General features: G+C 36.2%; 1 protein-coding gene across 11 annotated transcripts in view; it reads left to right on the top strand.

The window, feature by feature from the left end:
- Positions 1 to 23,217, top strand: part of Ptprd (protein tyrosine phosphatase receptor type D) — a 514,161-nt gene extending 490,944 nt beyond the window's left edge. For all 11 annotated transcript variants that reach the window (XM_042686894.1, XM_042686896.1, XM_042686890.1 and 8 more), the window contains 7 exons: positions 6,095 to 6,380; positions 6,794 to 6,972; positions 7,792 to 7,918; positions 9,606 to 9,731; positions 12,730 to 12,884; positions 16,775 to 16,910; positions 19,432 to 23,217. In XM_042686894.1, the coding sequence (XP_042542828.1) occupies positions 6,095 to 6,380; positions 6,794 to 6,972; positions 7,792 to 7,918; positions 9,606 to 9,731; positions 12,730 to 12,884; positions 16,775 to 16,910; positions 19,432 to 19,500 (1,078 nt within the window). In that variant the 3' untranslated portion in view covers positions 19,501 to 23,217. The remainder of the gene's footprint in view (positions 1 to 6,094; positions 6,381 to 6,793; positions 6,973 to 7,791; positions 7,919 to 9,605; positions 9,732 to 12,729; positions 12,885 to 16,774; positions 16,911 to 19,431) is intronic.
- Positions 23,218 to 24,901: the final 1,684 nt, after the last annotated feature.

Raw genomic sequence — 24,901 nt, 5'->3', positions numbered from 1 at the left:
GCACTCTATCACTTGAGCTACAGCGCCACTTCGGGTTTTCTAGTGGTTTATTGGAGATAAGAGACTCATGGAGTTTCCTGCGCAGGCTGGCTTTGAACCAGGATCCTCAGATCTCAGTTTCTGAGTAGCTAGGATTACAGGAGTGAGCCACCAGTGCCTGGCTAAGAGAGGCAGTTTTTAAAGCCTGGTACATATTGTCATAGAAGTCCTTGGAAGAACAAACAATAGGAGAGTCTCCTTCAAGGGTGAAAGCAGTTGAGGTGAATGTTAAGGAAAAAAAGATTAGATTAGACTGCATTTGATCTTAAGCTTCACCCCAATGGAACTATGTTCTGTACAGTTAAGCAGGGGGCTAGTACTTCTATGGATAAATTTTAAGGCGAGAAAGACAATTTCATTCATTACAAGTCATTTAAATATTTCCACAAAGGTGTTCTTCTAGCATCCTTCACATTTACCTCCCAGAAATGGCTGCGAATTACATGTTTATTCATGTGATTATTAGATGCATAATTCTTCCAGTAAAGGATCATGTTTGTTTTGGCCACTTCTTCAGTGTATTAGGGCATGGTATGCAATCAGTAAATAGATATAGAAATAATATCTCATGTAATATTATAAAAACGTATCCAACAATTGGGAGAAAATGAAGTAGTAGGCACTTTACTAACTTATCCTTAGGTAGTTCAAAAGACAAATTAGGATAGTCAGTATATGCTGATATGTAATAACCAACTCAAAAGGAAGGTTAGTATCACATTTGCTAGTGTCCTTGGTAAATATTCCCAATCATGGGTAATATCAGAGGTCATTAGGAAGAGATGCTCATAGTACATAATTATATATGATCTTCACATCAAGAATGTAACACAAAATTGTTATCATTGTTATCATGTTTATTTAATAAAAGGTACATTTTAATTTGCTTTTGCCATCTCCAAAACATCAGTGATGGAGAATCAAATGAAATTATAGAAGTTGAATGCATAGAAATTTAAGATCTCTCACTGTACAAGGCAAGGCAAAACCAGGCCAATATGATTCTTTCTTCTTTTTTCCCCTTAGGTATCAAGGAGAGAGGTGAGAGTAAGAGGAAATAAGATTATTTAAAATGTAGGTCTCCATTTGTACTCCAAGAAAAAGTCATCTTTTTCAAAAGCATGTGTTTGGAATGTCACTAATGAATCAGAAAGAGAATGAAAGATGGAAAGTTGGGGGTCTTATCTATATTTGAAAGACTGGCAGCAGTGTGTAAGCAGAGACATACATGAACAATGTAGAACGGCAGATAGATAATGAGCACAAGGATCAATTTTTTAAAAATACATGCTGTGATGATTGATTATCAACTTGATTGGGTTGCGAGAGATAGCAAAGCACACTGCTAGGTGTTTCTGTGGGCCCAGAGAGGATGATTAACTATATACAGAAAGCCCAAATGCAGCAGGCATGGAATAAAAGGAGGAGAGGTCTCTCTCTCCCTCCCTGCCTAGCTCCCCTGTGTTTCTCCTTCCCTCCCTCCTTTTCTCCCTCCCTCCCCCAAACTCTGCTGTGTTCCACCATGCCTTCCACATCCTGATAGAATGGAAAATGTGAACCAAATCTCAGCCTTCTTCCTCTTAGGTTATTTTCTCAAGTATTTCATCACAGTGACATAAACCAAACACACATACGGAACCATGGTTTAAAGGGGTGCCAGTGGATCTGAGGAGATGACATGTAGAGTTTATCTTTGTTGCTTCATTTCTAACATAATAGGAATTCTACACTCAGAATCTATAGAACCATGACACGATTCTTTTTAGTGGGTTTCATGTACTACATATTTGGGATTTTTTTTTTTTTTTTTTTTTTTGCTTAGGATTGGTTTTAAAGTCTCCTCCCTTCATACAGTCATGCACAAGAGGTTCTCTAATGTTTCCCATACTTCCCCCTTCCAGAACAGGAAAGAAGGACTCTTTGCCCTATGGTTAGTCAAATGGAGCTCCAAGTATGTTCCAGAGCAGTGGACTAGAACAAGTTCATCATATCTGGACATTCCTGCAGTCCCAAATGGCAGAAAGCCTAATAACACTATAGAAGGTCATGTTAAAGTGAGGTGTCTCAGAACCTGCATTTCACTTCAGGAAAAACCTAAATTTTATATACACAAGAAGAGAAAGGAGACCAGCATTTCCTGAATACCACCAGGGCAACAAGCACTCTGGTAGAAAGGCTCTTGACTGCCAGTTTGTTTCCCATGATAATGTAAAAGTTGCTTGAATGAAAGCTATTATTTGTTGATTGGAAAAGGGGGAAAGTAGGTTAAATGAGGTAGAGCAAATCAGGATTTTAAAAGCCAAATCTCAAATGAACCATAAGTGACTTCATCATTATTTTCCAAGTAATGCCAGCTGCTTGTTGTTAATGTCAGAGCTAGTTTTGAAAAATGGAGTTCATACCTATAAAATGTGACTACCTCTTTCTTCATTTTTGCAGAGCCCTTGATATCTTCAACTCAACCTTAAGATTTACTAGATAATTAAACTCCCTAATCAACTAGAGTTAATTGTTGTTATCAGATTTAATAAGAAAAAAAGGTTAAGTAACTTTCTCAAGGTCACCTTAAACCCAAGAAAATCCTTTTCACCCTAGAGAAGAGACAACAGATCAATTCCAAGGGCCAGCTCCTTCCCCTTCTTGGAGAGGAATGAAAGAGTGGGGAATAAACAATGGAAAGAGGGGGCAAAACAAGTGTTTTGTGCTTTGTGTGGGGAAAATAGGTATTATTCAAGCCTTAGCCTCTCTTGTTTTGCCTCTTTTCTTCCCTCAGGTTTGGGTACCTATTTGAATTGTGTTCCTCCTTCATTGTTTGAGGATATATACTGTTAATATAAAAAGTAATATGGTTTATAGTTGGAGTTATTTATACCTATTTTTCAAGATTCTGAGGGAGATGCCACACTATACCATGCATCAAGCAGACATTTGAATGGTCCCAGATGCATGGTTTAGGAAAATACCCCTGCTATTACCTAGAATTGACTTGATATGTAGCCTTGTGTGATTCTTATGGTGTGATATCCATTCAGAAGAGCAGCATGTAGTATCTAAATAGGTGTCATGCCCCATTAAAATGAAGCTGATTTAGAAAGACAACATAGAAAAAAATGAAAAGTTGTTATTCATAATCTTAGAACTTGCCAAAATGGAATTTGAAAGGATACCAGAAAAGTGAACTCTTTGCAAATTAATCTTATTTGGATTATTTTGACTGCAGTCTAGCTGCATATCAGAACAAGACACAGAAACTACTTCAAGTTTTTTTTTTTTCATCGTAAATACTTAGATTTCCCCTGCATAGTCCAAAGCTGTGTCAAATTTAGGATTACATTCACAAACTAAGGATTCCTGACTCCTACATATGATTAACTTATCTAGGTGGGTTGAATATTGTATAATACCTCTTGCCAATCACTAATTCATCCCACAACCATTAATGAATGTTTACACTTAGTATGAGGGCTTTTATCCAGTTTCTATTGCCAAGAAGTACAGTTGTTCATAAGTGATTAGCATGAGTGATTAGTTCATGAGTGATTAGTTTTTCTAGGGTTATAGGGTAAAGGTGTTTGCTGTAAAAAGAATCTGGAGAAACAGGTGAATAGCCCAACTGGAAGAGTGAAGATGGAGAATGACAGAGTAACTGACCATCCTAGCAAGCAGAATAAAGGAATATTAAAGTAATAAAGGACTGGATTTGGTAAAAGATGTGAAATAAAGCCTCATGGCTCCTTTGGAACCCTGGGTTTACTGGGCTTTGTATTCAGCATACATCGGTTTTCTTACTGGTTTTGTGCTGAGGGAGATGCTATTATTACTAAGAGCATGTACCAAGAAGGCTGTTTCAAATATCTCAAAGTCATATCAGTTTGCAGATTTAAACCTTAAATGGAGCCTTAGTATCCAGGAGGCCTTTGGCATAAGACATAAAGCCCTAAGCAGTTTTAAAATAGTGCTAATAGCCACTGCTCATATCTATAAACCACAAGTCACTTTATGAAAGATGAATTTTATTTACAGTGTTCAGTAATTAAATAAATATTGTTTTATTTTAACAGATGTTCTCACACTACCTTTCAAGTAGGTGTCATCAGAGAAATTCTCATTTCATTTGAGACAAGTACCCTGGTGCACTCATTTTAGAGTGCTGGTGTTTTTCTTGCACAGGTACTCTGCCAGGCCTATGAAAAATTACACCCATGAAAATTACACCTGTAAAAAATGCATCTCCCAGAGCCAGAAGTACAATTACAAAATCATAACTTCATTTTGGTTTTATGAACATCCTACGTTCTCCATCCTTCAATTCCAAAATCAACACATCAATTGATTTCTTGTATTAGACAGTTATGTAGAGTATTACATCATTTGTTAGACTCTCAGATCTTTAAAGGTAAGATTAAAGTCATCTTTATTGATGTCGCCTATTTCACTTAGCAAAGTATATGATTGTTTATTGGCTGAAGAGGTAGATCGTCTTGTGGTTGGTCAGACTAATTAATGAGCACAGAGATATACAGTGATTTGTAGAGAATGAAGGTGGACCCCTGCGATTTGGTATCAAGGTGGTGATATGTACCTGTCCCTGTGGATTACATGGTTACCTGACTGGTAAATAGGTATTAAAAAAGAAAAGTGTTTTGGGCTGAACCATTCTTGAAACATAAACCTTTCAGCCTGAAAAAAAATGGGTAAGTAGAAACATATAAGGCTTACTTTTAGATTGTCAGTGCACAGATGTGTTGTTTTCTTGGTATCCTTTTCAACCCTAGAGGATATTTCAGTGTTTCTAACACCTGATTCTAATCCAGTTCACTAAATTAGATTGTCTCCTTGGAACACCAAGATCTTGTCTAGCCATTGTTCTTTGTTGACTCATCTCCTCTTCTTAGAATTTGTTTCTACCAACTGGAAAATGACCCATATGTCTCCAAATAATGGATTTTGAAAAATGCCTTGAAGCTTTTTTAGTAACAGAGACTGAGACCTCCTTTTTGCTCTACACAAAATACCTAAATTTCACCTGGAATTTCCTTTCTGCTTGGAAAAGAAAGGGAATAAATTCAAGAATCTACCCTATGCTGATTGCTTTTTCTTAAGAATTCCTTTAAGAATATGCAGAACTTTTGAAAATTTGTACCAACATTTTAATGTTTTAATTATAAATATCCCACTAGGCTGCCTTTAGAACTGTTTAGTGAGTTTTAGAATATGAAATGTTTTCACTTGAAAGATCTACTAGATTGCTTGTCTTTATTATTATAATAAATTAAACTAAAATATGCTGAGGTTTGCCATAATTGTCTAATTATCTTAGATATTGACCAATCCTTTAAAAAATTAGCTTCTGAGTATAATAGCCTAAATGCATTTTTTCATGATGCTTTCAAAATAATATCAATTTTATAACATGATTAAGAATCATAGTAGTTATAGATTTAATATTTCTACTTTATGAAGTAAAACTCATTTTACTATTTTTTCTGTACATTATGGTGCCTTAAAAATATGGTTTGACTAGGCTTGAGCTTGGCTTATGCCTATAATCCTAGCTACTTAGGAGGCTGAGATCTAGAAATTCCAGAAGCTAAACATGACAGGAAAGTCCCTGAGATTCTTATCTCAAGTTAACCAACCAAAAGCTGGAAATGGATGTGGCTCAAGTGGTAGAATGGCTTAACACCTAGGTCATGAATTCGAGTTTAAGTCCCAGAAAGAGAGAGACAGAGACAGAAAGCGTGCGCGCCCACACACACATATACACACACACACAAAACACCTGTTTTCACTTGTGTAGGCAAAAATCAAGTTGAAGATGTAGATTAGTGAAATTAGTGGTAGAGTACTTACTCAGCATGTGCAAGGTCCTGATCAGATTACTTTCAGCATTGCAAGAAAATAAAATCTTATGTGAGTGATGAACAATCATCATAATACCTTTATAAATAGAATAAATTGGTATATAAACTGGTTAATAAGAAATAAAACTTGTAGTACCTACTGATGTCTTCATAATATTACATGGGCTTTTTCTTTTCTGTTTCCCCTACAGTGCGGGAGTTGGCCGGACTGGTTGTTTCATCGTAATAGATGCCATGTTAGAAAGAATAAAGCATGAAAAAACTGTAGATATTTATGGCCATGTAACCTTAATGAGAGCCCAGAGGAATTACATGGTTCAAACAGAAGACCAGTACATCTTTATCCATGATGCACTGTTAGAAGCAGTGACTTGTGGAAATACCGAAGTGCCAGCTAGAAATTTGTATGCCTACATTCAGAAGCTGACACAAATAGAAACAGGGGAGAATGTCACAGGAATGGAGCTTGAATTTAAGGTATGGCATTGGATGAAATCTAGATACTCAGGAGCTGAATGTATCATTCTGGGACTGCCTGAGTAGTGGCTTTGCTTTCCTAAAACTTTGAAATACAAGTTTCATAATCAGACCTTCTTTTCAAATACCTGATTATAAAACTTGCTTCTTCTGTTGCCAACTCTATCTTTGCTTTTTTTGAACAATGCCTTGGGCCCTTTTGTGTCCTAATTTAAATTGAGAGGTCATACTGTCAGAACATATTTTAAAACTCAATAAACTCTATGAATACTTAGAAGGAAAAATCAATGCAGTTTGAATACTTTAAAATAAATAAAAGGTTTATATCTTAAAAAAAGATATTTGGGTATATTGCATTCAAGCCATTGGCTAAAATTATCTTTGTCAAATTATTCTTTTCTTGTTTTCAACAGCGTCTAGCCAGCTCAAAAGCTCACACCTCAAGATTCATCAGTGCCAATCTTCCATGTAATAAATTCAAAAATCGCCTTGTTAATATTATGCCATATGAATCCACAAGGGTATGCCTACAGCCTATCCGAGGAGTAGAAGGATCTGATTACATCAATGCCAGTTTTATTGATGGATACAGGTATTTAGTCTTGCTTTCTTGACAGTCCAAAGCCTTGATATTTGCATGTGCCCTAGTTTCATAACCAGAAAAATTTCATTTCAATTCAAAGCCATTTTGTTTCTGTCTAGGTCAGCATTCAGTCCCTTGGTATTTTTATATTATTTTTATTTTGGATAGGAGTAAGACACACTAGTTACGGAGATTTTTACATCACCTACAGTCTTATTTCTGGTCACCAAGCCCCAGTGGCTCATGTCTGTAATCCTAGCTGCTCAAGAGGCTGAGATCTGAGGATCAAGTTCAAAGACAATCCATAGAGTCTTACCTCCAATTAACCACCCAAAACTAGAAGCAAGTGTGTCTCACATAGTAGGATACCAGCATACACACACACACACACACACACACACATCAGAACCAATGTTCATTTGGAAGGAGTTAATAAAAAAGCTATTTCATACCATATTTCATAAATCTAATATTTTTATGAGCATAATTTCTAGAAATAAACTGCTTATGTGATTTGTATGACACATGAACTTGAGTTATACATGAAATTGAGTTATTAGTGTTGTACTAAAATTTAGTAATGAAAAAGACATTATAATAATATGTAATAATTACATTAACAATATTATGTAGCTAATATTTATTTTGAAAAGTGTTCTAATGTATTAAATGCTCTTATTTGGTTATGTAATCTTAATGGGAGCTTCCTTCAGGTGCAATTAATAATGCTTATTTTTCTATTGTCAGGTTTGATTTTGACATATCAAATGGGGGCTCTTGCATGTCCTCAAAATTTTTAACATACTTTTTCCACTCTCTGTAATTCAGACAACAGAAGGCCTACATTGCTACCCAAGGACCCTTGGCAGAAACCACTGAAGACTTTTGGCGGATGCTCTGGGAACACAACTCCACCATCGTCGTGATGCTAACCAAGCTGCGTGAAATGGGCAGAGTAAGTGTATCTGCTCATAAGATGTGTGAGCACTGAAAGAAACAGGTTTTTTATTTTCATAACTAACGTTTTCTTGAGCTACAGAGTGCTCCCACATGGTCTTGACCATTCATAATTGATTGGTTTCTAATTTGCAAAGTCACATCAAGTTCTTTCAGTTGAGAATAGTTTTGGCCATTTTTCTGTCCAAAGAAACACAATACTAGAGACAAATGGGTCAGCAGGTGTTTATTTGGCTTTCTTAACATATTCTTGTTTCCTTTTTTGCTGGGTAGGCTAGCGTTCATTGAGTCCATGTGCTGTCATTTCTCTGTCTGAAAGAACTTAGTTCTTTTCCTTTCCTGAGGGAAATTTTCACTTCCCTACCTCTCAGGTCTATTGAATAATGTGTTGGAAATTCACATAGTTTTTCTAAGAATAATCATGTAATTGTAGATCTTCTTTAGGAATATTTTTCAGTCCTGGTCCTGGTGCTTGAACTCAGGGCCTGAGTGCTATTTCTGAGCTCTTTTTTTTGTTTTTATTTTTTTTTTTGCTCAAGGCTATCTATCACTGACACATGAGCCACAGCTCTACTTTCAGCTTTTTTTTTTTTTTTGGTGCTTAATTAGAGACAAGAGTCTCATGGACTTTTCCTGTCTGGTAGGCTTTGAACAGAGATCCTTAGATTTAATTCTCCTATGAAGCTAGGGTTATAGTCATGGGTCATTAGTACCCAGTGACTTTAAAAATATGCTTCACAAAATGAATGTTACTGAAATATTCATGAAGTAGAAGATTAGAGTTTCCAGTGGACCTACCACTTAAATTCAATACAAACAAACATTTTGCAAACATTTCCTGGAGTTATATTTTTCCTCTCTTTTGTGGAAATTGATATAGGAATAACTAAGCTGCAACTGTTACAACAATATTTTTAAAAAGAATATTATACTAGGGAGGCTGGGTATGTGACTCAGTGGTAGAATCCTTGCCTTGCATGCATGAGGCCCTGGGTTCAATTCCTCAGCACCACATAAGCAAAAAAAGCCAGAAGTGGAGCTGTGGCTCAAGTGGTAGAGCATTAACCTTCAGCTGAAGAACTGAGGGACAGCACACAGGCCCAGAGTTTAAGCCCCACCATGGACCAAAAAAAAAAAAAGAATATTGGACTAGGAAAATAACTATTGTAACTTGGCAGCTAACTCTCTGTAGGGATTACTTAAGTCACTAAACCTGCTTGGATTCCAATCTCCTCAATCTACAAATGAGACTGGATTAATTCTGAGATTTCTTTCTGCATTCTTTTTACATTGATGTTTCTCTTCATTCCAAACCACAATGTTACAAGCCTGCTTTATTGGTGCATTATAGAACTTAAATGGTCAGCCTTTCCCAAGGACTAATGTAATTCTGTGAATAACTCTAAAGACATGAAAACATCCACCCTATTAAAGTATTCACTTCAACTGATGTTTATCAAGTAGTTACTACATGCCAGGTTCTGTGCTGGATACCATGAGCAAACATTAAACTCCAGGGCTACCTCAGCCTCAGGAAATTTAGGGTTTCAAAGAAAAGGTGAGTCACATGCAGTTGGAATTACCTTGAATCGTAATTTTTTATCAGTGAGAGAAAGAATTTAGATAGATGATGAACAAAATCTTATGTGTACATTATGTAGTTTATCATTAATCTCTTTTTTTAGGAGAAATGTCACCAATACTGGCCAGCTGAGCGTTCAGCAAGATATCAGTATTTTGTTGTAGATCCTATGGCTGAATATAACATGCCACAATATATCCTAAGGGAATTCAAGGTCACAGATGCCAGGGTAAGTTGGCACAATCTTCAGCTCTTAATCATTAGCTAAATTAGTTTAAAATATACTTTGCTGGGAAAGGCATTTGCCAAGTGACCATACTCCCAAAGAGAAAAGAAATCACCCATTTTGGATGACATTATTTTAAAAATATAAGAACAAATTTCCTCTGTCTGGCAAGCCTGCTCAGAAACCCAGATTTGGCTTCCATTCAAACATAACATCTGGCAGTGCAACTTTGGGGATGTATTGGTGAGTGTTTGTGCTGGGAAGCATTTATGTGATTGGTTGGCTATGCTTACATTCACCTTCTCAGCTCAGTTTTCTTTGGAGGTCTTTTTTTTTTCTTCATTACTTGAGGCTGTAAATATGTTGTTGGTTTGCAAAGCCCTTTAGGTCATGTGGGCTTAGAGGTTAATTTGGTATGATTTTAAAACTGCATTGCAAATGGCATTCCTTACAAGAATCTGACAAGCTTTGCACATTCTAATTTGATTCCTGGCATAGTTTATTCCTCCTTGTGCTAATGTGTCTGTCTATGAGAGCTGTGCACCCATGACCCCAGCTGGCTAATTTTCATTCTGTGTTGCTTATCAAGATTGCCAAGCCCAAGGTTCAGCCCTGATGTAAGATGTTCTATGCATACACTTTAATATCTTTGCCTTTGGCAACTCTCAGACAGTAATGACAAACACATCTTAGGGGCAACTGGATTACATCAAAGTCCTGCTTTACTTTGGGAACTGTCACAGTGGGTGGGTTGAATAAAACTTGAAGATAGAGCCATGGGCTGTATCCATTGTTTTTGCTGGAAAGTAGCTTTCTCTAAACTCGTGTTTGTACATTTTCTGCTAATCCCCAAAGCCTGACTCTGGCTATTGACTTAAAGAGAGAGAGAAAGTGGTTAATGAAAGCCTTGGCCCAGGTGACAAGCCTGTTAATCCTAGAAAGTCTAAAATATTAACTACCCTAAAGGTGACTGCACTCAAGATAGCCATTAAGTTCCTAGGTCTCATTTTTTAGTTTTCCAAGCAAGCATGCCTTAGTTATCTGCCCTCTTATTTTTGTTTTGGTTCTTTTGAATTTGTTTTTGTTCTTTAAAATATCCTTTCAGCATTTGAAGTTAAGTATGTGAATGCAACTTTTAAGTGCCCTAGAAATAAACTCAACAAGTATTTCTGATGACAGAGACTAAAAGACAAACTCTACCAGTATAGGATATCACCTTTACGACACCCACTATTACCAAATTAAAACTGACCATAATAAGCCAAAAGCTGAAACTTATTCACATTATATATATATATATATATATATATATTTTTTTTTTTTTTAATTTCCCCATGCTTATATCATTTTCTTAGCTACCACAAACACCTACTGTTTGTGTTCCTGCTGTGCTTCTAATCTAGTCTCCTCGGTTTAGAAAGCAACTTGGCACTGGAGACTTCAGTGTTCTTAAACAAATAACCTGTAAATGAAGTCAGGCAGTCATCTCTCCTCTAAAAAGTAGAGTGTGAACACCTGACTCTTCTTGTGACTAAAAGTAAGATTTCAGAAATGGAATCTCCAGGACTTTTGGATTGAACCAATCTTCATTACCTAGCCTTTGGCTCTCTTTTCTGTGCTTTCCAAACCTTTTCCAGGAGTCAAGGAAAGTAAATCATGCTTCCATAGTAACCATACAGAAGTTGATTTTAGGGATAGTTATTTCTGTACCCGTTTGTCAAAAAAAAAAAAATGGTGTGATCTTCCTATTTTATCTCCATCCCCAAATGATGTTAGTCAGGAATCTACCTTGAGACCCTGAGAGACACTAGGCTAGTTCATAAATGTTAATCTTAAACTGAGCCCACCTATCTTCTTAATGTTAGTGGTTGAGACAGATTGAGTCTCAGACCGTGACATTGGGAATTTGCATGCCTGTCTCTAAAAAAGATATTGAAAGAGAAAGGATGTTAACAAGGGCGGGGGAAAAAAAGGATGATTCCTCTAGCGAAAGAAGCAGTTTGGCTGTCCCTTTTCTCTGATTTGTCAAAGGAGAAATTAGATGGGCACTGTTGTTATCTCTGATTTTGGAAAGAAAAGGTTCCTTTAGCTCTTCCTGTGTTTCAAAAAAAATTCCTGAATCAGAAGTGCCTCAGTTATCTTCTTTTATACCATTATATTTCCTGAGTCAGAGCAATTTTACCTGGTCACTTTAGAAAAGAAAAATTCCTCTTATATCTGTCTTGGTTTGTTTTATTTCTTTTTTTTTTCCCCCTGCCCTTTGGGTTGTTTGTGTAAAAGCCTCCTCTGGTGTACTAAGTTCCCATGGTCAGCCAGAAAACCTTTTTTTACAGCAGAGGGCATTTATTTCCAAAAAAATATCTTTGATCTCCTTCAGGGGTGTTTCACTTTCTGTTGCATTATCATCACGTGGCACATGCTGTATGTCCTGGCATGCGTAGATGCTGCATACCTCTGACACATATAGGGCATCTAGGTTAAAAGCAACGAGCGGTCTATGTCGATTCCTTTAAATATCACCATTTGTCATTTGACAATGCCAGAAATAAGCAGGCATGGCAGCGGTGAAGTTATCAAAACCTCTGGGCTAGATGATATGCCCAGATACTCCTTTCAACATGAAGTTATTGTTTCTAAATTAGAGTATCTATGTCCTATTTTAGAAAGAATGGAGACATGATCCATTGGGTCTCAAAAGCATTTGCTAAGAGTCAATAGCTACAAAGTTCTAGCAGAAAAGTTAGCTCTTTGACAGGGCATTGCAGTGAATATACTCATAATTTAAATAGATATGAACATAGACACTGTTAGGAGCAGATAAGACACACAGAGTTAACTTTCCAATTGAATGATTTCCTAACTTTTTCTACCCATTTCCTTTTTGGCAAACAAACAAACAAACTATGTGTATATATATTATTATTGCTCTTGTGGTCTGCATGCTTGCTGAATCCTCCTGGCACCCGCTCCTGTGGCCGGGTATGTGGCTTTCCCTCTAAAGGACGGCCAGTCCCGAACAGTGAGGCAGTTCCAGTTCACTGACTGGCCAGAACAAGGAGTGCCAAAGTCTGGAGAAGGATTTATTGACTTCATCGGCCAAGTTCATAAAACAAAGGAGCAGTTTGGTCAAGATGGACCCATTTCAGTCCACTGCAGGTAAGAATCACGAATACCAGCTTTACATTTATGATTAATGCAATGGCCACTTTAAAACTAAGTGTTGTCTGGTTACATTTTATACACATTTCTTGTAGAGAATCTATGTAGCCAAATACATTGTGAAATGTCAAGATTTACTTCTTGTTCTTTCCATAAAATAAAATATTTTAATCCCTAAAATTTACCCCTTTAAAAAAAAAACCAAAAATGAATTACCTTTTCTTAAAAAAACAAACAAGGAAAACTAGTTTCCTTGTCAGTTTGCCTTACTGAGAACAGTTGGTATATCCCAGAGTAATAATTTATTGTGGTAATCATTTTTTTACTTGCTCTGCTTTGAAAGAATTGCACTTATAACTACTTCTCTGTATCTCTTGTGTTTGTCTTCTTGGAAACACTATAAATAGCTATCAAGCCTTAATGACAATACTAATTCTTATCAGTCAATAAGAGATTAGAATGGTACCTCAGTTAAAAATGCAATTTGCTTGAAAATTGTTGCTATGCCAGAAAATGAAGCACCTTCAATTTAATTATTTTCAACAGTTTCTACAGCATTTTATAATTTAACTCAATGAACTTAATAGAAATACTAAGTAAATGGTTTAGTCATTCCATATAACTTTAGTGCTTTAGAAATCACTGTAAAAAAAACTGTAATGAAAAGTATACAAGTAATTTATTTAAACTAGTATATTTCTGAATTCTAGGAGACTGAAATCTTAGTGTCTACATATTTTTATGGTCAAAATCTTCAAAATGATGTGAAAGAAAAGATGTATTTTGCTTCAGGGTTTCATTTTTAAAAACCACACTATAGTACTTAGTGATACATGGAATTCATGATCACAAATAAAACAAATATAAAAGTTGAACTTCAAGACGTGTTCTTGTCCTAATTCTTCTATTGTATAACACTATGAGAATAGGAAAATTTCTCTAGGCTTTACCTTTTTTCCCTCTGATCCCTAAGATTCTCAGTAATGATATATTATATGAAAAATACATTTGTTTTGTACTATTAATAATTTTTGTGCAACCAGGCATCAGTGGCTCATGCCTATAATCCTAGGTAATCTGAGGGCTGAGATTTGAGAATTGGGGTTTAAAGTCATCCTGGGCAGGAAAGTCTGTGAGACTCTTATCTCCAATAAACCACTTAGAAAACCGGAAGTGATAACGTGGTTCAAGTGGTAGAGCGCTAGCCTTGAGCTGAAGAGCTAAGGCACAGTGCCCAGGCCCAGACGTCAAACCCCACAACCACACACACACACACACACACAAAATTACAACCAGAGTCTGTAGGAAGTGACACATGGACTGAAATATTCAGAAACTGGATATTTTGTACTGAGCTAGAAATACTGATGTTTCTTTGAATTTTGCACATAGTATCCCCAAGTGCTTATTTAAGCCGTTTCAATATGACCTATAAGGAAAAATATATTTTAAGCACCCTGTGTTTAGAAAGTCCTATAAGCAGATGTATTGTTATTTTCTATTGTATTGTCATCATTTTGTCATCACAAAATGACTTGAACTGTCTTTACTATAAATGCTGAGATAGCATTCATATATCATAAACATATCTTGAATACTTCTAGGTGTTTTCTGTAGGAAAGTCCTGAAAATATTTATATTGTAACTTATTTATCTTAGTTATATTTATATTAATCATATTTATTTATCTTATTTATATCATAATATGGGACAGTTAAATGCAGAAGTTACTAGGCCAATGCCTGTTCTTTACTTGAAAGTACTTAATAGAAAGCCAAAAACACTTTGTTGGTTACATTTGAATGATCAATCAAAGTGAGATTCTGGAGTGCTTAGCCCATTCAACAAAAAAAGTTGTAAATCACAGTCTTTCAAGACCAGAAGACTTTCAAGGTTAAAAGGACTTTTAAGGTCATCCTCTCCACCTTATCAGAAACTTTGGCTTTCATTGGAGTTCAGCTGTTTTATTAAGGAGTACCCTTGGGTTTCAAAGCCTCACTTAATATTTCTCCTTAAACTCTTAGAAATTGAGGTTTATAAAAGGACACACTATTTATATATGCCTGTCAGCTACATCACCAAGTAAATGACTCCATCCATTTTCTACAGCCTGTGCCCAAGCGTTGCACATGCCATTTAATTAGGATCCAAAAATGTAGGGATTTTTCAGATTATGCACTGTTTTTCTCATTACCTAAACCTCCAGATGCTTCCTACTTGAGTGTACAAGAGCTATGAATTAATTTTCTTTCTTACTGCTGTGAAGTTTCTGGAATTATCTTAAAATAGTAAAGACAACTGAGAGAAACCCAAAACCTTGTAAATGTGGTACAAAGACAATTGGAGTTTTACCTGTTGGCCAACCAACAGATAAATGCACAAATCAGTGGCTCGGTTTTTTTAGACTAAAGGTTGCTGTTTTGTAGATTAAAGATTCAGAACCCGTCGAAAGTTATGAGCCTTGTGAAATGAAGCAAAATAGGGCATTTTCACAATCTATAAGTACAGGATATTCACAGACCTTCCTGAACACTAAGTAAAAATCCTCTTATATAAAAAATCACATTGTGTAGAATTTTACTTTTTTATATATAAATTTATATATATATATATATATATTATTGTAAAGATACTGTACAGAGGGGTTATAGTTACATGAGCAAGGTAATGTGTCCATTTCTTAATGAGCATTGTTACCCCCTCTTTGTTTAAATTTTTATTTTATTGTGAAAATGCTGTACGCAGGGGTTACAGTTACCTGACTAAGGCAATGAGTACATTGTTGATCATTGTTACCCCTTCCCTTCCTTGTTGCCCACTATCCCTTCCCTCCCCCAGCTCCCACACTCCTTTCTCCCTGCCCCCCTCACTGCCCAAAGTGGTAAAGTTCATTTCCAATATATTGTCCAGTAGGTATCTTCATTGCAATGGGTCATCCTGTGTCCTTGTTTCAGTGTTTTGTTGTTCCCCTTCCTCTCTCCAGATTAGACATATGTATATACAAGATGCAGAATATCAAAATTGAGTACAGTGACAATGGTATATGCCATAGGGGAAAGAACATACAAAGAAAACAACAACAAAAAAATAATAAAATCACATAGTACACTTAAACCAATAACATTAAAGACAGACCTCTCATGTTCATATTTTGGCGTTCATTTCACTTAGCATCAACTTCTATGGTTATTTGTACACGGTTTTTGAGCTTTTCAGCTCCTCTGATAAGATTATCCTATATGGATGCTAATTATTGCAAATAAGGGAACCCATGGAACCTAAATTTCTTTGGGACTGGGTGTTACCACCTCCTTTATTTTTCCCCTACTATCCCTTTCCTCCCCACCTCCCCAATTTCTCCCTCCCCTACCCCCACTCCTGAATTTTATTTATCTAAACCTGCATCAGTATTTTAACTAAATATTTGCCTTGTTACATACTTCCATGAGGGTTTAAGTGACAAAACCCCCTACACAGACTAATTACCAAGTGACTAACGCATTACAAGAGTTAAGCAGGCCCATTTTGTCCCACCTTACTCTGAATTATTTCTTGCTTCCAGCATAGGCAAGGACCAGTTTCAGGATCTCCACTTATAGGATTTTCACCCATACTTATTAACTCACACTTTTAGCCATTTATTTTTATCCCAAGTAGGTTTCTGTACCATTTTGGAAAGTCATTGCATTATGTTAGACTGAATCCTAATTATTTATTCTCATATGTTCTCACAACACACTCTCCCAAGAGGGAATCAGGTGGTGAACTCAGTTCCACATTAACTTGATAGTGCTGTGGAGAAACTTTGGAAGGAAAAGCTGGTGAAAGCATATGTAACTCCAATCCAATGGATCAAAACTATGAGCAATCTCATTATTATTTGGCAGTGCGGGCGTTGGAAGAACTGGTGTCTTCATAACACTGAGCATTGTTTTGGAAAGAATGAGATATGAAGGAGTTGTAGACATCTTCCAAACTGTCAAAATGTTAAGAACACAACGACCAGCCATGGTGCAGACAGAGGTGAGAAAAATCTCCATGTTGTTTGTCATCTCATGAGCCTAGATTTCAGCAGAGGGACCAAGAACACACAATACTAGATGCAAAATACTGTGGTAAAAGTAGGAGATTGTTTAATTTATTTTAATCTCATTTGCCTCTCTTTATATGGGATGACATTATCAGCATCTTTAGGCTTGTGGTGATTATGTGTTATTCTGCATTAGATTGAATCATACTTTGTTACCCCCGTTTGACCTGTTAAATGGCAGATTCACATATTTTATTACATGTGCATTAATATTGATAGTATACCATTTTATATGCAAGTATATAAAATATACTTTTGTAAACAAGTATTTAAAAAGCATATTTGGCACATAGTATTCACACATTCTCTTTCTGTATGCCTACAGAAGCATCAACTGTTTTATATTTCATTTCTTGATCACCTATTTTAAATATTTGGATCCCGAATAAATTGAGAGAAAGTACCCTACCATTGTCCATTCTACTAATTGATATTGTAATTTCTCAGAATGAGTCCAAGATTTAGACAATCTGGTTTATTGATAAATTTGAAGTATAGTATTAAGTGACAGTGTTTAGTTTCCTCAAGCAGCCATCAGATCCTACAATTTATATGTGTTCTTTAATTAAGCACTCACAATATCTTCTAGACTTGGATTTAAAAATAGTATGTGTTTGGCCTGCAATACTCACAAGATTATGTTAACCTGACAAACTTCACAGGTATTTGGAAGAGAGGAGGTGACAAAGGGAAATTGAACATTTAAAAATCTTTTACCCTTAGCCAAGCAACTCATTGTGACCAGATGGGGAAGCAAACACCATTTATTTCACATTACCATTTTTATTGTGGAAAAATGCACATTTAAGCAAAATAGAAGCTATCTACTTTCAGCCGCATTGGCTACTAAAGATGTTTCTTTTATGGGGAAAATCTTACTTTTTCTCCTCCTTAAAGTCATCTGTAAATTGTAATTTTTCCTTCTCCCCAACAATGCTCCAACTAATTCTGTCATAACAGTGTTCTTCCTTGTCGGAAAAAGAGCACATATCATGCTGCTGAAGTCTGGTGTGGGCCTTTCTAGAACAGACAACTTGCAATCACACTGAATTAGGCCAAATGGCACAGGTATATTTTTATGTGGGCAGTCAACCTTTTGATGCCATTTTCAGAAATGAAAAGCTTCGAAGTTCCAAGCCCTATGCCCAAGGGTTTGTATGCTTGGTGCTCCTCACCAGCTGCCTTTGGACTGCTTCTATCAGAAATGATAGAGAATAACTTGTACTGCAAACAGTAAGGATCATCGCATCAGAATTTGAAGGTTTTTTTTTTTTAAATTGTTTTGTTCTTCTAGTTCAGGTGGCAGTAACACAGAAAACATAAATCCAGATTTCCTTCAGGACAATTTGCATTTATCCCCCCCCGCAAAATTTTTTATTTGCATTTTTGTTGTAGAAAGGGATTTCATCCTAATATGTCCATCTATGCATGTAATATATTCAAGAGTCCTAATCAAACTCAACCCTCCTCTCACCAATCTCAACAGGCTTCATTGTTCCATTTTCATACATGTACAGGAAGAATTTTGCACCATATTCAACCTCCATCGCCCTCTCTGTTTCCCAGCCGCCCTCTCGTGTCCTTTCCCTGGAAAGGACCTGTTTTATATTTTTGTCTTTCTTTAGTTCAAATGTATAATAATTGTCCAAAGGGTTTCCACAGTGGTATTGGTACACATACATATACAGCATTTTCGTTGGATCAAGTAATTCATTCCTGCTTCTCCCTATCATCATTTTCAGGGAGTTTTGTGTTTCATTCATAGATGCTGCATATTTCATCATTTTCCACCCTCCAGCATTCTGTTTTCCCCTCATCTCTATCCTTCAAACAGTAGTTGATGTTTTGTTTGGCCAGTCTTGAGATTGGGACTCTCTGCCTACGTGCTTGCTAGTCAGGCATTCTACTACTTGAGCCAGTCCATTTTAGTTATTCTTCAGATATGGTCATATGTTTCTGGCCCAAGGCTGTTCTCAAAGTACAATTCTACATATCTTCCCCAGTAGCTAGGATTACAGGCATGCATCACTATACCCAAACCCCATTTTTTTAATGTTAGATTTTCTCAGTTTGCAAACTGAGAAACAGTTATCACAAACATAAAAGATGACCCTAGCACCTAAGCAATTAGTATGCTCAGTGGCGGGGTGGTAACTGGTTGTTACTACTTGGCAAACAGTGCATCTTTGTCTGGAAGATAATCTTCACTGAAGCTTGCACTACTTGGAGTTAGGAGACTATATTTAGTCAAATTGATTGGTGAAGTTAATAAACACCCCATGTGGCTAATTGTGTTTTTTTTTTTGTACCCTCACTGATTGGTCATTGGGTTGAATTGATTAAAGAAAGTAATGATTTTCTTCTCCTATATTTGTAATGCTTTTTTTTTTCTTTTTCTATTATGATCTACTCACAGTACTCTGTCCTCTTGTCTCCATGCTCTGTCTCCTGCAGGATCAGTACCAGTTCTGCTATCGAGCCGCACTTGAATACCTGGGCAGCTTTGATCACTATGCAACATAGAAACCCCTGACCCTTTCTGGATTTTTACTACAGGCCCTTCAATATCCACGGAGTCTCTTCTGAGCCATACAGGGCATTTGAGAAGTCCTTCTTAACTTCTAGCTAACAACCACTTAGTGGAACTATTACACACAAAACAAATTTAAAACAAACTCCTCCAACTGGACCAAGCATTCACAGTTTAATAATCTAACCTGAAAAAAAAAAAAAAATAAGGAGAATCCTGACTTACGAGGAATCTGGAGGATTTTATTTACAGATACCTCAAGGATTCAAAATAACAGAAGAACTCACAGCAAAGAACCATCATCCTGTTCAGGATTGCTTGATAAGATACAAAGAGAGATTGGCCAGCGAGTTTCAGTTCATACAGGGGTTCGCTGGTGTGGCTTCTTACAGTAAGATCGACTCTGCTTCTCCATTGCCCTTCCCACCATACTGCTCATAATTACATTTTAGGGGTCAGGGTGGGGAATGTTTAAAAAAAAAAAAAGAAAGTCCTTGATTTAGTTTTCTAGTATTGTAAAGATACTGCTGACCTGTGTTTCATTTCTAACTGTGTAAACTTTTTTTTTTTAACAAAATGTATCATTCGATAAAGTGAATTTTAAAATGAGTTACATAACTCTTCATTTTTTTATTTCCAAATTGTAGGGAGTTTTTTTTTAAGCTGTAGAACTGTTACCTGTAATATCCTGTAGAAATATCAAAGAATTTGAAAATTTGCACATTTTTGTGCAATACTCTTAATCTACAGTCTCAGATTCAGCAACTGTTACTTTTTAGACTTCTGTTTAGTTCTAACCGATGAGCAATTGCCTATTCTCTTCAAATAATCAAAGCCAAGTTTTGTTGTGGTTTTGGAATCAACAGGGAAGCGCAAAGTATAAAGTTGCTACTTACATATATACATATATATCCATATTTACATAAGGATGTCTATGTATGTATAGTATCCATACAAAGACAGAGTTAGCTATCATTCAGTTCTTCCATGATTTAGTTTTCTGAAGGGTAGAAAAGCCAATGTAAACATCTTTTTTCAGTTGCTTCTTAATTTTACAACATATTGGTATTTCTTAATATCACAACTTTTATTTTTGAAGGGAAATGAGGAATGCACATCAATGATGGTCAAACCTCACCCCCTATTGTTATACCCAAGATCCGCCCCCCCCCCCCACCCCACCGACCCCAACATATTCACAAATACCATTTTGTTAGCCAGGCTTCCAATGAAGTTCAATATTACTAACACTCTAGTGCAATAAAGATTATTAAATATCTACGAGGTGTGCATGTGGAAAAAGGTCAGTGCAAATCCCTTTGGGAGGGGAGAATGTTGTAATATATCAGCTATCAAGTTGTTTTTTTAAAAAAAATTGTATTCAATCGTATATTGTCTATAGTATGTGCTATGAAATTTGCATTTATGATATGTAACAGGGGCAAAGCCAAACTCATGTTACTTCCTTCAGTCAGAAGCATTTTGTGGCATACAGCATTCCTGGGAAGTGCTGTACTTTGTTTTGTTTTAGTTTTAGTTTTGCATTTAGAGTGCCTTATAATTGATGCCTATTTTAATAGACTTTCTTTTTTAGCTTTTGGTTCGTATTTCCATTAGTGTTCGTATCTGTTACTCTTTGAATTAAAGCATTATCTGTTTACCACATGTACAAAAACTCTTTGAATAATATGCATTCCTAGTTTTCAACCAAGTCGGGGATGTTAGCAAATGTACCAGCCCAAAGCACTTGGATAATCAGGGCCCTTCTGTTCCTAATCTCTCAACATCAGGAAAAGAAAAAATCTATTGATTTATTTATAATCCTTTCCAAATCAGTTCTGGAACATGCAGTAACTGCACCAAACGTACTTTAGTAACAAGCATCACTGGTGACTTTGGGATGTACTGGATAGTCCACAAGTAGCTGGAATTTTTCTGAAAGGGAAATAAATATTATAGACCTCCCCCAAATCTTCCAACAGTATTTTTCTAGGAAGCTGTGGGTGGTGGCATTAGTTGGCCATAGATTCCATAACTTTAGGGAAACCTCAGAAAAATCTTAAGACCAATAAAAGAGTTTCAATATAGTTCCATTTGGGTTAGGTTTTAGCTTCCAGGATGTGCTGAATGAATGGATGTTTGTTTTCACTTTTTTTTTTTTTTTAACCCATCAACTGGCAGAGTGAAATCCAAGAGACCAAACACTTGCAAGCATCGTATTTGAGCACTTTTGTAGAAAAAAATAAATAAAAGAAAAAAGAAAAAACTATATATATGTATAATACTTAAAAAAAAAAATAGTATCTAGAAGGCTACCTCAGAATGAGACTCTCTAACCTTCATCAGAACCAGAGAAGAATGTGCACTATGTGGGTCTGTTGTTGTTTTCTTTTAGGTTGTTATCTTTTGAAGATTTATCCAAGTGCCAGATTACTCAGTGCTGTAACTTTCCTTTAGTGAAACAAGGGGGGGGGGGGTGTCAGACATCACATCATCCACACACGCCATGCTGCACATGGGGAAATGATGCAGTATCGCACACCAGAACAATTGGCCCATGAGCAATTTGTCTCCCTGAAAAGCAACAACAACAAAAACCAAGCCTGCCCCCATGGCAGAAAGAATGAGGGAAAGATGTTCATGAATGGGATACACACCATAGATGAATGAGGCGGAGACTATTCCAGAAATCTGACTGTTCAAGAGCTGTTTCTAGAACTAACTCCCTTACTGTCATTGATGTGCATTCCACTCTGTAACTTTTCTGTATAACCATCCAAGGTTTTAATTTCCCTGGTAAACATCTTTATCTAACATTCTCATCGACTTTCAAGTTTCCAGTTATGTTCATCCTCATAACCAGTACGGTGCTATTATTTACCTATGTATGTGTAGTTATGTATAATTTTGTAATTAGTTACAATGGTAAAAAAAATCAAAATATATAAAAAGTGATTTGTACAGAACTTTATTTTAGCTCTTTTTTAAAAATTATTTGCATGGTTAGACAATGGCAAGGACAGCCAGGGGAGGGAAGGGCCTCTAGGGAACTTTGCACTTTCTCTACCTTTGTACTATGCACTGCCCTATTGATTCTACACCCAATAATGTTATTACTTGAACCCATCTGTAAGAAACTGCTTCAGAAATTCATTTATGTGTATGTAAATAACACAACACAGAAACAGGAAAGAGAAAAACTATGTGCAGTGATGCACAGAGAAAAGATGTGCATCTGTGCTCATATTTTTCCTGTCCTGTTTCTTTTTGGTTTTTCAGTCCTTCTTCTTAAGTGTTTTCTTCTTGTTTGGTTTTTCTTTTTGGATTATTGTTTCATTTGGGTTTATGGGTGCCCTGATACTCCAGCAGAGATCAGAAGGCTACAGGTCCATCCTATCCATCCGTTATGTGGCTTTGCCATCCAAGCTTGGAGTGTCTTTACAAAGATAAAAACAGTTGTGTTCTTTGCTCTCGTTTTGGATGCATAGACTGAAAACTTAAAAAAATAACTTGTAAAATGGCTTGTTAAAAAAATACAATTACCTCTAATTAGTAGTACGCGTAAATGTTTTACAGAATGAAAGGCGTGCTTTTTATTTTCTTACTTCGTTACATTGGTGGCGAAAGAAGTCTGTATGAAAATCAGTTCTTTGCTGACACAAGTTCCATTTGTTACAAATGAATTCTAATAAAAATGTCAGTGTTATGCAGCCCTGGCCTATGCTTTTGTCCACTCAAGCACATAGCTTTTGAACCTATTGAGTGTTCCCTCTTCCCTCCTATGTATCTAGTTAGTTTCTTTTGTACTGGTAGTAAATCTGTTTACCAAGAGCATGTTATTTGCAAGTGCCTACTTTGAGGTAAGCATTTTCCACTCATAAGCAAACCACGGCTCAGAGAAACAATTTGCCTGAATTCAAATAGCAAAGAAATAGGCATTAGTTTCCTTCATGTTAGAAATTATAAATACTGCCCAATTTTGTGGAAGATGCAGCACATTGCAATATATGCACCTTGAAACACCTCTTTGAAAGAGCACACGCACACTAAAAATAGCTTCATGGTGTTGTTACTAAAACCTTTGAGGACATAGTTGAAAAAGTAGTTGACTTATATTATGTATTCAATCATTCAATATTACTGAGTACTAATAAATCAGAATTATTCTAGGTGCTATGAAAGTGACTGGAACAATTTACAATCTGATGCTATTTGCATAGAGACTACAGTGTGGAGGAAAAGAGATATGGAAGGAATGATGAAGTTATACTTGACAAATACTGTGCAAGAAACCACACACAGTGTCATCAAGGTAGGCCTCTTAACTGTAAGTGACAGAAAGTCTGCTTGAATTTGGTCTGGATAAGAAAGATGTTTATTTATTATTTATTTATTTTTGTCAGTCTTGAGGCCTGAACTCTGGGCCTGAGCATTGTTCCTCAGCTCTTCAGCTCAAGGCTAGAGCCCTACCACTTGATCAACAGCACCACTTCTGGCTTTTTTCTGCTTATGTGGTGCTGAGGAATCGAACCCAGGGTCTCATGCATGGGAGGCAAGCACTCTACCACTGAGCCACCTTTCCAGCCAAGAAAGATGTTTTATCAGCTCACAAACAAACAACAAAGAAAATCTGAGAATGGACTCATACTAAAAGAGCAGGAAAACATAATCATCTTTAGAAACATGTATATTCAGGGCTCTGGGGATGACTTGAAGACTTGGACATCTTTTTTCATCTAGTTTCTACTGTTTTCCTGTCTGTTTTATGCTCCTCTTTGTGGTGCCTTGAAGGATCAGAATTATAGCACCACATGCCAAATGGAAGATTTTTATTTTCTTGTTATCACAACCAAAACACCTGAGAGGAAAACATTCTTGTTGACCTAACTGATCTGACTAGGAATGAGTGATCACCTCAGAAACAAATATAGGAGAAGGAAATGTACTCACTGAGTAATCAGATCAAGAAGGTTTTAGGTGAATGTCGCTTTGTCCAATAGCAATGTCTTCTGTGAGACCAACAACTAGCTGTAAGTTAACCTAATGAGTTCAGGTACATACAAGGACATCTGTTAGTCATCACCATAGGGAAGGCTTATTGCCATGGAAATTATGATAAAATGAAGCAATCCTTTATTCAAACATTACTTTGAAAGTCCTTATACTGAATAAGCACATAGTCTTTTCCTCCTGTCTGCCTAATTAGACAGAATTAATCTTGCAGATTGGTTACTTGGGTAGACACTTAATTCTTTACATATCTACTCACAAGCAGAAAATGTTATTTAATATTTTAGTAGAAATAATACTAAATATCACTAGGTAATAACCAGTCTAGGGCTCTTTTACTTAATGTTATTCATGTTTAAACTGTTAAGGGAATACTTCTAAAAT

Source organism: Dipodomys spectabilis, unplaced genomic scaffold (assembly GCF_019054845.1).
Source record: "Dipodomys spectabilis isolate Male_0828 unplaced genomic scaffold, ASM1905484v1 ptg000098l, whole genome shotgun sequence".
Taxonomy (NCBI): Eukaryota; Metazoa; Chordata; class Mammalia; order Rodentia; family Heteromyidae; genus Dipodomys; species Dipodomys spectabilis.
This window is presented reverse-complemented; position numbering and strand designations above follow the sequence as displayed.